The following is a 14347-nucleotide window of genomic DNA, read 5'->3' on the forward strand; positions in this document are numbered from 1 at the left end:
AATGCAATTTAAAACTCAAACAATTCTACTTACTAGCCAATGTGGTATTCAGAAGGTTGGTGGTTTTTATGTCATTCTTTACTACTCTTCAGTGTTACCTTATTGAAGTTTCTCTTCCTGAAAAAGATAGAGTGGTTTCTAAACAAACCACATTTTTTTTCACACCCTAGTTAAAGGAGAAATCCTTTAAAGAATAACAAATTTGTCCTTAACTTTGATTCCAAAGATCTACACAATCCAACAGAACAATTCAATAATTACTTTTAAGAATGCTCTTCACAAAAGGATCTTTAAAAAAATCAGTTTATTAATGTTTAAAAGTTGATAAAGCTATGTGCAAAATGATCCACAAAAGTCAGAAACCTATTAAATACTATTTTTTTTAAAAAAAAAAACAAGACATCTCTTGGTTTAATTGCACTGAAAACCATACTAAAGAGACAGTAATATATTTTTATCCTTTGTAATATTTATACGTATCTTCAATTACTATCTAATGAACAGCTGGACTGAAAAGTTTCTGGTGTTCCCTACCAGTTAAAGTAATGCTTTTAAGGGCACAATAGGGTGGTATTTTCTTAAGAAATACACATTCAATGGTGTTAACACAGGTTAGAAAAATCCAATATAATGACCTCTGCTGAAACAAATACATTCAAAAATCATGAAAAGTACTTTTAACACAACAAAATACAACCATGCTGTTGCTTGAAATGAATCACACAACATTCTGAAATAAACATCAACAAAAGTGCCAAAGACAGATGTCACGTTTGTTAGACTCATTTGCTAAGAAATCTCCCTTGGTTTGCAAAAGTTAATCCATTCAGTTTTCATTTTGTTTTGCTTGTCTGTTTCTCCTAGGACACTAAGGATCCTGGCTAGCATCATTTAGATAAAGTGGGCTTCTTTATGCAGATTTCAGCTTCAATGGATATGAAATGGTAACACATTTCATTGAAAAGGTGTGTTTTAAAGAAATCAAAGTGACTTCAACCAAATTCCAAAAAACGGATCCCGCTTACATGGAAACTTTGGCCTCGGCGAAGGACATTGTTTTACACCTCCAAACCATCTTCATCTTCCCACAGCCTACGTACTCAACATAGCCTATTTGCTATAGATGATCGATCACTCCACAACCCCAGCTCTGGTAACTCTCAGGTAGTTAAAGTATAAAGTAAAAGAACTTTGAGGAGCGGTATGAAGGGAAGGGAGGGTGGGGTGTGGGATGTACAGGGCATCCCTAAAGAAGCAGAAGTGCACACGCTCACTTGGGCTTGAAACTAAAGTGAAAGAAAACATCTCCTCAAAGCTCCAGACAAAGAGACGCTTTCACATGGGGACATTAGTCTTTGAGGAGGGGCCAAATGAACCCTTTAGGAGCTTGACAATGCTAGACCTTTGGCTCAGTGCAAAATCAAAGCTCCAGGGGGGGAGGAAATATATTCCAGGCCGGGACCTGATCTCCACCCTTCCCAGTGCATTGTTCACAGGAACTAACTCTACCCACCAACACCCGACACCACCAGGCTGTTCATATTCTCCCCCTTCCTCCCTCTGGCTTGCAGCAGCTCCTCCCTGGCAGCAGTCGAAGCCCAGAGATTGTTTTCCAAACACTGGGGTGGCGAGCGACCAAGTAAAGAGCTCTTCCGGTGGGTGGACAGCTTCCAGTTCTAGGAAGAAGAGTTGACGTTTCCAGAAGACATAATGGTCTCTGGGTTATCCCCATCGTCCTTCTGGGGGTGGGAGGAATTGTCCGATTTGCTGCGGCTGAATTCCATGCCGGCGATGATGGGTCGTTTGATTTTGCCAGCAGAGTCTCCGCTCGGGCACTTGCAGCAGGACATGATCCGGATGAAGGCCCGGCGCATCTCCTTGTTGGTCAGAGTGTAAATGATGGGGTTGGTGCCGGAGTTGAGCACAGCTAACACCAGGAAGTACTCCGCTCTGAAGAGGATGTCGCAGGTCTTCACCTTGCAGCCCACATCCAGCAGGAGCAGGATGAAGAGCGGTGCCCAGCAGGCGATGAAGACGCTCAGGACGATAATTACGGTCTTGAGCAGCGCCAGCGACTTCTCAGAGCTGCGGCTGGCCTTGGAAATGTTCTTGCGGAACGTCAGGCGGCGGCTCCGAGTCCTGACCAAGGAGTAGATCCTGCAGTACAGAATGACGATGGAGAGCAGGAGCAGAGTGAAGACCGTGGTGCAGAAGAGGATATAGTGCTTGTGGTAGAGCGGCAGCACAGTGGAGCAGCTGGGCAGCGCGCTGATGCAGTTCCAGCCCATGATGGGCAGGCCACCCAGGATGAGGGAGATGACCCAGCAGGCGCTGATCAGCAGGAAGAGGCGGAAGTTATTGCTCCCGTTATGGAGTTTCATTTTCAGCATCGTGATATAGCGCTCAATGGCGATGGCGAGGAGACTGAACACGGAGGCTGACAGGGCCACAAACATACTCCCTTCCCGCAGAAACCACTGGGCGGGAGTGAGCTTGTAGGTGGTGGCCCCAGACAAGAGCAGGTTAGCTGTGTAGGCCACTCCTGCCAACAGGTCTGAGAGGGCCAGATTGCCAATAAAATAGTACATGGGTCGGTGGAATTTCTTGGTTTTCCAAATGGTCAGCAAGACAAAGATGTTCTCGAGGATGATAAAGCAGCAGATAAGAATAAACACCACCGAGGTCAGTTTAATGCTGTTCTCCCTGTCCGCGCTGGTATTCAGCTTTCCCGTGTAGTTGTAATGCCGGACGATGATATCATAGTTGACGTAGTCAGAGACCGAGCTGCGGAGAGCCTTGACCAGCGGGACGCTGGTGGACCCCATGGTGCCAACCCTGTGTCCCCAGGAAGTCGGGGTGGCGCTACTCCAGACGAACGCTAGAGGGCAGGGCGAGAGAGCCTTCACTCGCTGCAGGGGTGGTTCGATGAGTGATCCAGGCTTTTTGTGTAGCTTTTCCTTGGCTGGAGAGGGCCTCGGAAACCGCAGCCTTAAACAAGTCAGAGGAGAGAGTCAGGGAAAGAGCCACAGCATACTGGCATAATTCATTCTAGCTAAGGCACTGCTCCAATTGTGTTAGTGTTGATTTGTTTTAAAGAAACTTGGGGGGAGCTCAGGGAGAGAGATTTTTTTAAAAAAAAAATCACTGCTCCTACCCCTCCCGGTAGGTTCCACAGTTGGGAATTCACCTTTTTTCCAAACTCCATAAATCACAAGTGCCCAAGAACAATCCGATCGAGTTGGGCTCCTGAGTAGCCCAGAGATGCCAATTTTCAGCGCCCAGAGAGATTTAAAAACAAAAATTCTTTTTTCTTCCTTTTTTTTTTTTTTCAAAAAAGGAAGAGGGGGAAGAAAAAGAGAGGGAGAAACTCTGTGGCCACATTCACTCAAAGGGAAGTGGGAATTATGCTGTTGGCTGTGGGTTGACCAAAAAACAAAAAACAAAAACAAAAACAAACAAACAAAAAAGAAGATGGAAAACAAGGAGTGGGGGGAATGGGAAACCTAGAGGGCACACCCCATTTTAACTCCACTCCTGCCCTCTCGCCACCCTCCCCCCCCCCCCCCCCGTATTTCCAGCCATGAAATTGTCTGAAGCAGTCACCAGCTCAGCTGCACGCTCAACACCACCAGCCCACGTCTCTCCTCGCAAAAGACTCGACTGCCAGTCTGAGGGTAGAGACACACACCTCTGTTCCCCACGCCCACCCCCAGGCCCCCAGTTCAAAGAGACGAGCACCACCTCCTAATTGCCATGCAAGAAATCAGATTTGCAGGAAAATCACTTGAAAGCGTAAGTCATTTGGGGGCTCTATTAATAACTCTCTAGGAGCAGGTGTGCCTAGGGTCGGAGGGCGCAGTGAGGTGTGGGCAGCCAGGCCCGCCCCGCCTTGCAGTAAACAGGAAAGCTTAGCGCCTCCGTGAAGCGACTGCCTTTTCTTTCTTCTTCTTCTTCTCCCCGCCTCCCCCACCCAACCGCCCCCAAGCCAGGGCAAGTAAATTTAAAGATATTCACTTAAAACCATGCATAACAGATTGCAGCAAATCCCAGAAGTTTCGTACACTAGTTGATCGCATAAATATTTTTTGCTTTGTTTAGTTTAGCCAAAACATACACAAAAGAGAGAAATCAAACTACTCATGACAGCAATAATACATGCTACCACATTTTTAATTTCGAGTGCAAAACTACTCTTCAGAAACTCACATTAAACTGCTCCCTGGTGCATTGCTAAATTTGCGTGGGCAGTTTTATTTACTGCCGTCCCCCAACACGTTGACTCCTCTCCTAGGACTAGAAAGTTACAAAGAAACTAACTTTCTAAGACCGCACTGGTCAGCAGAAGTCTACTTTTAAGTTGCTTAAATATTTCAAGGTAATGCAGCAGTGCAATTAAAATGAGGTAATAGAGATGAGAGCAATCCCAGCAACTCCGCGAACAGGAGAGGCTGCTCAAGCCAAGAAGCTCCACATTTCCCCCAACTAATTTTATACCCTGCTCCTGGGCAGTACTAGTTTAAGCCATTACCCACGCCCCACACCACCCACCATATTCTTTGTCTATAGGATTTCCAAAATTTAGCACCTTCCCTACTACTCCTCCGACCAACCGCAACTTTCACTGCCCCTACCCCCGTAGGTTCACAGTTGGGAATTAACCTTTTTTTCCAAACTCCGTGAATCACAAGTGCCCACGAAAAATCCGATCGAGTTGGGCTCCTTAGTAGCCCACAGATGCAAATTTTCAGCGCCCAGAGATGCATGTTTTCAAAGTTTTTGTTTGCCTCGTTTGGCTTAAAAATTCTTTTCTGACACCTAAGCCCTATCGCAGCCGGGCTCCCCGCGCCCGAGTCCCCCGCCACTCGCCGCCCCCTACCTCTCTCAAGCAGGGCAAAGTTGCGTTCGGAGAGCCCCGGATCTGTACGGCTCGCTCCGCATCTTGCTGCTGCCCCCGACTGACTGCGTAGTGCTCTCGCAAACTTACTCGAGTCGGGGTCCCCTCCCTCTGCAGCGGAGCACTCCAATGGCCAGTCCAGCTCGGCGCGGCCAGTTCCCTGCCTGCTAAGCGAAGTCACCCAGCGCCGCGCCAAGGCTGGGTGGTTTCTTCAGGAAGACGCTGGGAGGGGTTAATGCCTTAACCCCCCACGCCCTCTGCCAGCTGGGGGCCCCCGGATCTGAACTGCTGAGAAGCACTGTCCAGGAAAGATCTGGGGCAGAAGCCAAAAAAAAAAGAACTCCTCCTCCCCAAACAACAAATGAAAGAAAAAAAAGAGAGAGAGAGAGAGAAGGGGCGGAGCCCGGTAACCCCTGGATTCTAATGTATAAATCACTGCCCTCGCCCAGATACACCCTGATCCCTGGCGGTGGAGAGGATTCTCCCGAGCCCCTGAAAAAAAAAAAAGGAGGTGGAGAGACTTGGGAAACTTTTCTCTCGAAAAGTCTGAGGGGGCAGAGGACGGCCCGGAGTCTCGTAGCGCACCGCCCTGGTCCCACAACCCCCGCAGCCCTAGGAGGATCGGTGTGCTGAGCTTGTGGCCGGGAGCTCCCCGAGCCACTTTCGCGCCGGCAGCAGAAAACCAGAGCCGCGGCCCGGCGAGTTTCGGCGGCACTCTAAGGACGAGAGGCTGGGAAGGGGCTGCGAGAAGTACAGACGAGACAAGCAGCCCGGGAGGGAGAATGGACCGGGAGGTTCCTGTTCTCCCCACGCCACCCCAGATCCTGGTGCTCCTCGAAACTGCGGTCTGAGAGGCAGTGGATTTCCCGGAGTGCACAGAGAAATGAACCAGCGCCGGTTTTGGTGTTGGGCGAGGGGTTTCCCTCAGCTGAGCGCAAAGCCAGACTGTGTGTCCCAGATTCTGGCCAATGGAGAGGTCGTTGAGGAGGTGGGCTGCTGCTGAGTCCTGAGAGATTCAAAATGCCTGGGCAGCTCCGGAATTTCCGAAGGGGAAGATTCTCGCCCCGCGTTGCGGAGCAACTGCAGCTGCCCAGCAGGGGCCGGCACCCTTCTCTCACTTTTTCTGCTTGAGAGTTGACTCAGAGGCCTCAAATCTCATTATCAGCAACTTGCCCACCCTTTTCTTTTGCTTAGATGCTACTTAAGAACGTGAGGCTGAGAGGCGGCCTTGGTCAGATCTGCCTGCGTGACAAGCTCAGGACGCTTCTGCCCTTGCCCTACTGTTGTAAAGGTTTCCACCCAGTCCCTGGTCTCACTGCTTTCCCATCCCGGCAGATGTGAACTCAAAAACTTCCTCCGCTGTGCAGTTTCAATTGGCAGACACACCCTGTACCTGAATGACTCAGAAGGAGGCAGAATGAATAAACAACAGACCCCTGACTTATGGGATTTTGTGAGTTTGCCAAAAAAAAAAGAAAACGAAGTGACAGTTAATTCACAGCTGTTTTAAAGCACTCATCAACGGCGATGCACCCAATACATACCCACAACTTCAATAACAGAACAGTGCATATAATGTGGAAACTAAGATAACGGTCCTGTAAGACTCCAGAGTAGATCCTAATTGGATTTGAGGACTTATTTCACTTAAAGGGTAAAAGATACATTGTGTCTACCCAGCACAACAAAACGGGGGACTTGGCATTTCCTCCTTCACCTGCCCCCACCCACACTAATTTATGCATTCTTTAAAGCCAAAGGAATCAAAGTGAAATTTCACACCTAGTCTGTATCAAGCATGTGCTAGGTTAATTTAACCTTACTGTTCTGTGAAGTAAGCAAGCATTCCTGGCCATTTTATTGCTGAGAGAAGTGTCACTCAGACAACTAAGGTGACTTGTAGATTTTCCAGCTAGTGAGTGGCAGAGCTGGGTTCCAAAACCTAAATACTGCAAATGCCTTGCCTTGTGGCTCAAATGCTATCAGTCAATAAACAGTTAAGGAATTGAAATATATGTTCCTAGAGGGAAACAGATTTCTAGATTTAAAGTTTCACATTTGCATGCATTTCTGACTGTACATGTCTACAAAATTCATATAAAAGTATGCTAATGAATGTCCTTTTCAAATCACTCATTTTCTACATATGCATACAAAGTGTATACATATGCATATTAATGAATGTTTTCTAAAACCTCTTATTGTCTGCCTATGATATCTCATGTAACATTGTACTTTTAGTATTTGCACATAGTGTTACACATATTAATTCATTTAATCCTACAAGTTAGGCACTGTAATTATTCTAATTTTACAAACAAGGAAACTGACTCCCAGACATATTAAGCAGCTTGGTTAATGTGGGACCCCCTGCAGACTCTTAACCACTACTCCAGACCACCATGATAAACCTCAAACAGGTTCAAGAATTTCCTTGGGGATATCAGTTGTTTTCTTGTGAATATCACTGGTTTTTAACATTCAATACTGATAAAGTGTTTTACAGAGTCTAAATACTTTGCAGATTGCTATTTAATAATATTCATCTTTAGTACACATCTATGAGATATAATTGTAGATGATCCACTTATGTAAAATTAGATAGTAGGCAAATGTTTCCAGCAATGGTGTCCTGGCCAATTCCAAGTCTCTAGTTCCCATATAAGTCTCTTCCTATTGCTCTCCAGGGAGGCCCTAAAAATTGCATTCTCAAGCTATCTCCTGACTGCTAGTACAACTCCCTCTCTGCTGCTGCCTAGAAGTCAAGGCCAATATTCCTACCTTAAGTTTGCTCCATTTCCAATTTTTGATTTCAAAGTGGCTTTGTCGTTCTTTACACATGCTTTAGTGTTTCTCTTTAAGAGTTTCCAGATAAAATACCACGTAATCTTTGGATCATACACTAAACAAAAATTTGTCATTAATGTGGCCATTCAAGTGTAACTGGGTGAGCTTTTTTTTTTTTTTTTTTTTTTTGAGACAGAATCTCACTCTGTTGCCCAGGCTGGAGTGCAGTGGCATGATCTTGGCTCACCACAACCTCCACCTCCTGGGTTCAAGCAATTCTCCTACCTCAGTCTCCCGAATAGCTGGGATTACAGGCATGCACCACCACACTCAGCTAATTTTGTATTTTTAATAGAGATGGGGTTTCACCATGTTGTCCAGGCTGGTCTCGAACTCCTGACTTCAGGCAATCCACCTGCCTTGGCTTCCTAAAGTGCTGGGATTACAACTTCATACAAGCATGAGCCACCGTGCCCAGCCATGAGCTATATTTTTTATTTGCTAAATATTACAACTCTACTCTTTTCCTTTCTTTTTCTTTCTTTTTCTTCAATTGAGACAGGATCTGGCTCTGCACTGTCATCCAGGCTATAGAGCAGTGGCAAAATCATAGCTCACTGAAGCCTTGATCTCCTGCCCCCAAACGATCCGCCTGCTTCAGCCTCCCAAGCAGTTGGGACTATAGGCACCAGTCACCACGTCCTGATAATTATTATTTTTATTTTTTGTATAGACAGGAGTCTCACTTTGTTGCCCAGGCTGATCTTGAACTCCTGTGCTCAAGCAGTCCTCCCACCTTGGGCTCTCAGAGTGCTGGGATTACAAACCTGAGCCTTACTCTCTTTGCTAATTGCTCCAGTCACTTTTCAGCTCCCTTTTCTCCCCTCTTCCCTCCCCTGACTCAATCTCTGGTAAAGATCCAGGCTTTCCCTCATTTGTCTATGCACAGGAGAATAGCCTCTTATTTCAAGGAGGAAACAGTATGACCATCTCAATTTCCCTCCTCTCCAAGTTCCAGCTTAATAGCAACTTTACCCATCCTTACCTCCTTCCCACCTGTTTCAGAAGTAAAAGCAACTTTACTCTTTTCCAAGGCAAACTCTTGCCCAGGTCATCACGCTGCTTCCTCCAAACTTTCTGAGACTTGGCTCAATTATTCCTATTCTCCCTTGTACTTTCAATTCTTAGCTTCTGAGGACTCTTTACTTTCAATTTACATAAATGTTAATGTGTTTTCTCTACCAAAAACTCTTTCTTCCCTTCATCCTAGGTCCCAATATCTCTCTCTCCTCTTGTTTGCCAACATTCAAAATTAGTGGAACATGACAGAGCCTTGGAACAGACACTTAGGTTCAGCCTTGATATTGCCAGTTCTAAGCTATGTGACTTTAGGCAAGTTCCTTTAACTACCTTGAACCTCTGTTTCCTCATCTGTAAAATTAAACAATGATATTTGCCTCTTTCAGTCATTGTGGGGATTAAGAAGCTACATACCTGTGAGAATTCCCTACACCACAGAGAAAATGCTTCACCCCCGCCCCACCTCCATCTTTTATTACTATTATTATTATTGTACTTTAAGTTCTGGGGTACATGTGCAGAACGTACAGTTTTGTTGCATAGGTACATATGTGCCATAGTGGTTAGATGCACCTGTCAATCCATCACCTGAATTAGGTATTTATCCTAATGCTATCTCTCCTCTAGCTCCCCAACCCCCAACAGACCCTGGTGTGTGATGTTCCCATCCCTGTATCCACGTGTTCTCATTGTTCAACACCCACTTATGAGTGAGAACATGCGGTGTTTGGTTTTCTGTTCTTGCGTTAGTTTGCTGAGAACGATGGTTTCCAGCCTCATCCATGTCCCTGCAAAGGACATGAACTCATCCTTTATTATGGCTGCATAGTATTACATGGTGCATATGTGCCACATTTTCCTTATCCAATCCATCATTGGTGGACATTTGGGTTGGTTCCAAGTCTTTGCTATTGTGAATAGTGCCGCAATAAACATATGGGTGCATGTGTCTTTATAGTAGAATGATTTATAATCCTTTGGGTATATACCCAGTAGGGGAATTGCTGGGTCAAATGGTATTTCTAGTTTTAGATCCTTGAGGAATCGTCACACTGTCTTCTACAATGGTTGAACTAATTTATACTCTCACCAGCAGTGTGAAAGCATTCCTATTTCTCCACAGCCTCTCCAGCATCTGTTGTTTCCTGACTTTTTAATGATCATCATTCTAACTGGCATGAGATGGTATCTCATTGTGGATTTAATTTGCATTTCTCTAATGACCAGTGATGATAAGGTTTTTTTCATATGTCTGTTGGTTGCATGAATGTCATCTTTTGAGAAGTGTCTGTTCATATCCTTTGCCTACTTTTTGATGGGGTTGTTTTTTTCTTGTAAATTTGTTTAAGTTCTTTACAGATTCAGGATATTAGCCCTTTGTCAGAAGGATAAATTGCAAAATTTTTCTCCTGTTTTGTAGGTTGCCTGTTTACTCTGATGATAGTTTCTTTTGCTGTGCAGAAGCCCTTTAGTTTAATTAGATCTCATTTGTCTATTTTGGTTTTTGTTGCCATTGCTTTTGGTCTTTTAGACATGAAGTCCTTGCCCATGCCTATGTCCTGAATGGTATTGCCTAGGTTTTCTTCTAGGATTTTTCTTGTTTTAGGTCTTACATGTAAGTCTTTAATCCATCTTGAGTTAATTTTTGTATAATGTGTAAGGAAGGGGTCCAGTTTCAGTTTTCTGCATATGGCTAGCCAGTTTTCCCAGCACCATGTATTAAATAGGGAATCCTTTCTCCATTGCTTATTTTTATCAGGTTTGTCAAAGGTCAGATGGCTGTAGATGTGTGGTGTTATTTTTGAGGCCTCTGTTCTGTTCCATTGGTCTATATCTCTGTTTTGGTACCAGTACCATACTGTTTTGGTTACTGTAGCCCTGTAGTATAGTTTGAAGTCAGGTAGCATGATGCCTCCAGTTTTGTTCTTTTTGCTTAGGATTGTCTTGGCTATGTGGGCTCTTTTTTGATTCCATATGAAATTTAAAGTAGTTTTTCCTAATTCTGTGAAGAAAGTCAATGATAGCTTGATGGGGATAGCATTGAATCTATAAATTACTTTGGGCAGTATGGCTATTTTCATGATATTGATTCTTTCTATCCATGACCATGGAATGGTGATCCATTTGTTTGTGTCTTCTCTTATTTCCTTGAGCAGTGGTTTGTAGTTCTCCTTGAAGAGGTCCTTCACATCCCTTGTAAGTTGTATTCCTATGTATTTTATTCTCTTTGTAGCAATTGTGAATGGAAGTTCAGTCATGATTTGTCTCTCTGTTTGTTATTGGTGTATAGGAATGTTTGTGGCTTTTGCACCTTGATTTTGTATCCTGAGACTCTGCTGAAGTTGCTTATCAGCTTAAGGAGATTTTGGACTGAGATGGTGGGATTTTCTAAATATACAATCATGTTATCTGCAAACAGAGACAATTTGACTTCCTCTTTTCTCATTTGAATACCCTTTATTTCTTTCTCTTGCCTGATTGCCTTGGCCAGAACTTCCAATACTATGTTGAATAGGAGTGGTGAGAGAAGGCATCCTTGTTTTGTGCTGGTTTTCAAAGGGAATGCTTTCAGTTTTTGCTCATTTAGTATGATATTGGCTGTGGGTTTGTCATAAATAGCTCTTATTATTTTGAGATACATTCCATCAAAACCTAGTTTATTGAGAGGTTTTAGCATGAAGGGGTGTTGAATTTTGTTGAAGGCCTTTTCTGCATCTATTGAGATAATCATGTGGTTTTTGTCATTGGTTCTGTTTATGTGATGGATTATGTTTACCTATTTGCATATGTTGAACCAGCCTTGCATCCCAGGTATGAAGCTGACTTGACCACACCACCTTCATCTATAACTATCTTTAAGTACAATCATTGCTTTCACCATCCCACTTTTCATTTTTTTATTCACTTTGCTTTTTAATTTTCCAATAAAATTTTAAAGTCAAAATAATATGTGCACATCATTTTAAAAAGATCAAATAGTACAAAACTTGAAAGGAAGAGCATTAGTCCTCAGAGGTTCCCTGGTTCACCAATTTTTTCCAATCACTGTGAAGTCTTGTTGATTTTCTTATGATGGTCACTTGCAAATCTTGAAATCCCATGTTTTACACCTCTATTTCTTCATTATCAATCTTATAACAATATCTATAGATTTTCTGCCATGTTTAAGGAGTATTAATTAACTTGAAGAAGGACGCTTATGTTATAAACTTTCTGAATTCTTGCACGTCTGACATTTTAAATATTCTTTTTTTTTTTTTTTTTCTTTTTTTGAGACGGAGTCTCACTCTGTTGCCCAGGCTGGAGTGCAGTGGTGCAATCTGGGCCCACTGCAAGCTCTGCCTCCCGGGTTCAGGACATTCTCCTGCCTCAGCCTCCCAAGTAACTGGGACTACAGGCGCCCACCACCTCACCCAGCTAATTTTTTTTTTTTTTTTTTTTTTTTTTTTTTTTTGTTGGGTTTTTGTATTTTTAGTAGAGACAGGGTTTCACCATGTTAGCCAGGATGGTCTCGATCTCCTGACCTTGTGATCCACCGGTCTCGGCCTCCCAAAGTGTTGGGATTACAGGCGTAAGCCACCGTGCCCAGCCCATTTTAAGTATTCTATTCCCTACTTGAATAATATTTTGACTGGGTATCAAGTTAAAAGTTTTAAGTCATTTCCCCTGAGAATTTTGAAGGCATTACTCTCTTGTCTTTTAATTTCTAGGGCTACTGATAAAGAGTATAAAGCTATTTTGATTTCAAAACTTCACATCCTACTATTTTTTGTCTTTGGATGTTTTTAGAAACTTCTCTATCTCTTCAGTATTCCGAGTGACATAATGATACGCCTTGATTTTGTAAGTCCTTTGCAGTTCTGAAAAATACCTGAAATTATTTCTTTAATAACTTCATCTTCTCTGGTTTCTCTATTTTCCCTTTTTGCAAATCTCACTATTCAGATTGTGGACCATCTATCTAGGTTGATTTTTAAATTTCCTTCCATTTTATTTTCCTTTTTGTGCTTTCAATCCTTCAGTTAATAGCTCTCTTTTCACTATCATACTTTAATTTCCAAGGGCTCTCTTTTTCTTTTCTGAATGTTACATTGCTACAGAATTCTGTTCTTATGTTAGGGATACCACATCTTTACTCATCTCTGAGGATATCAGAGTGTTGTTGTTGTTTTTATTGTTGACATTTTCTCCTATTTTCTTTGTTGCCACACTTTCCTATTTGTTTTGCTCTCAGTTCTTTGTGCCATTGACTTTGCCAATTGTCAGATGATCTCTCGCCGTCCATTTACATTTCAAACAGAGGCTAAAATAGAGACAAATCAGAAAGCTAATTTGTGCACATCATTTTAAAAAGATCAGATAGTACAAAACTTGAAAAGAAGAAAATTAGTCCTCAGAGGTTCCCTGGTTCGCCAATTTTTCCAATCACTGTGAAGTCTTGTTCACTTCACAGTCAACAAGGGGCTTATCAATGGAGGGGTGGTAAATGATCAGAATAAATACTTTTGTTGAATGTACCAAATGTCAATATCTGGAGTTCTCAAGTTTTGGGCAGGTCAGTTTCACTAGACAGGAATCCTAAAATCTCTTGTCTGTCTTGTAGCATTTTCCGGAGTGAACCAAGAAAGAAAAGTGGGAGAGAGAAGGAGGAAACACCACACCATTTGATATTTGGATTTGAACTGAATCACCATGATGGGAACCCCCTTTACACACTCAGTTCCATCGGGTGTCTCTGACTCCAATGACCCTCTAATTTAACCCATTCAGAGAAGAAACCCCAGTCTTCTGCTGGAATGAGGGTACTGACACTTATCCTATTGTACAGGTTGGAGATGAAGGGCTGGATATTTGGTAGCTTATTTTAATTAAAACAATTTTATTTAAAAATCAAAAAGGAATCCTTTTGTAGTTTATGAGTGTGATCATTGGGTGTTTATGCATATGTGTGAGATGTGCCATCTTTGAACCTTGTTACGATGTCAGTGCATTACCCATCTGACATGAAGAAAAAAAAATCAAACAGGAAAATAAACAGAAAGTAAAATAATGAAGGCAATGAGTACAATAGGGCTAGAGAGAAGTGGTTGGGTGAGTGTGAACTATTTTCTCACTACTATAGTGGATACCCTATAATCAGGCTTCTTATTCTCAGATCAGCATTTATTGCCATTTTCATAAATACCTGGAGCTTGTAAGTCCTCTTATTTGAGGATCTGTAGTGGGAATTTGGTTTGCTTCTACGATCCTCCTGCTAGGGGCTTAGGTCTCAACTTCCTCTGGTTTGTCAAGCCACTTACACACAGTTTGTTTTCTAAACTTTATTGCTATTGTTAGAGGCAAATTAACTTTGAAACCAATGTAACTTAAACTTGAGTCCTTCACTTCCAAGTCCTGGAAGGAACCCAGCAATATGTCCCCAAGGTTATATGTTTTTGTAAAATATTAAAAACATGATATTTTAACGAAAATTGGCTATGACTGACACAGATCACTGTCTTCTTCCATTAGGAGGTTCCCTCTATCCCATTCTCCCTCACATAGGAGTGATTTCGGAGTTGTTGAAGGTACTTTTGGCTTATAAGA

General features: G+C 43.0%; 1 protein-coding gene and 1 non-coding gene across 3 annotated transcripts; one reads left to right on the forward strand and one right to left on the reverse strand.

The window, feature by feature from the left end:
- Nucleotides 1-287: 287 nt before the first annotated feature.
- On the reverse strand, nt 288-5222 carry S1PR1 (sphingosine-1-phosphate receptor 1). 2 transcript variants are annotated; one of them, XM_023191301.2, is made up of 2 exons: nt 4985-5222; nt 288-2988 (listed from the first exon to the last, which is right to left on the reverse strand). In XM_023191301.2, exon 2 carries the CDS (start codon nt 2823-2825, stop codon nt 1677-1679), a length of 1149 nt encoding a protein of 382 aa, XP_023047069.1. In that variant the 5' UTR covers nt 2826-2988; nt 4985-5222; the 3' UTR covers nt 288-1676. The 2 variants fall into 2 exon arrangements, with proteins under 2 accessions (XP_023047069.1, XP_023047068.1); XM_023191300.2 differs by having other exon boundaries at nt 4877-5222.
- An 8439-nt stretch (nt 5223-13661) lies between these two features.
- LOC111525769 lies at nt 13662-13765 on the forward strand. The gene has a single exon (XR_002726191.1). It is a non-coding gene; the product is annotated as a small nucleolar RNA U13 (small nucleolar RNA).
- Nucleotides 13766-14347: the final 582 nt, after the last annotated feature.

Source organism: Piliocolobus tephrosceles, chromosome 1 (genome assembly GCF_002776525.5).
Source record: "Piliocolobus tephrosceles isolate RC106 chromosome 1, ASM277652v3, whole genome shotgun sequence".
In the NCBI taxonomy this organism is placed as follows: Eukaryota; Metazoa; Chordata; class Mammalia; order Primates; family Cercopithecidae; genus Piliocolobus; species Piliocolobus tephrosceles.

What these genes read in the sequence shown, in the direction of transcription:
- S1PR1 (XM_023191301.2), bottom strand. Translation starts at nt 2,825, where the DNA reads ATGGGGTCCACCAGCGTCCCGCTGGTCAAGGCTCTCCGCAGCTCGGTC.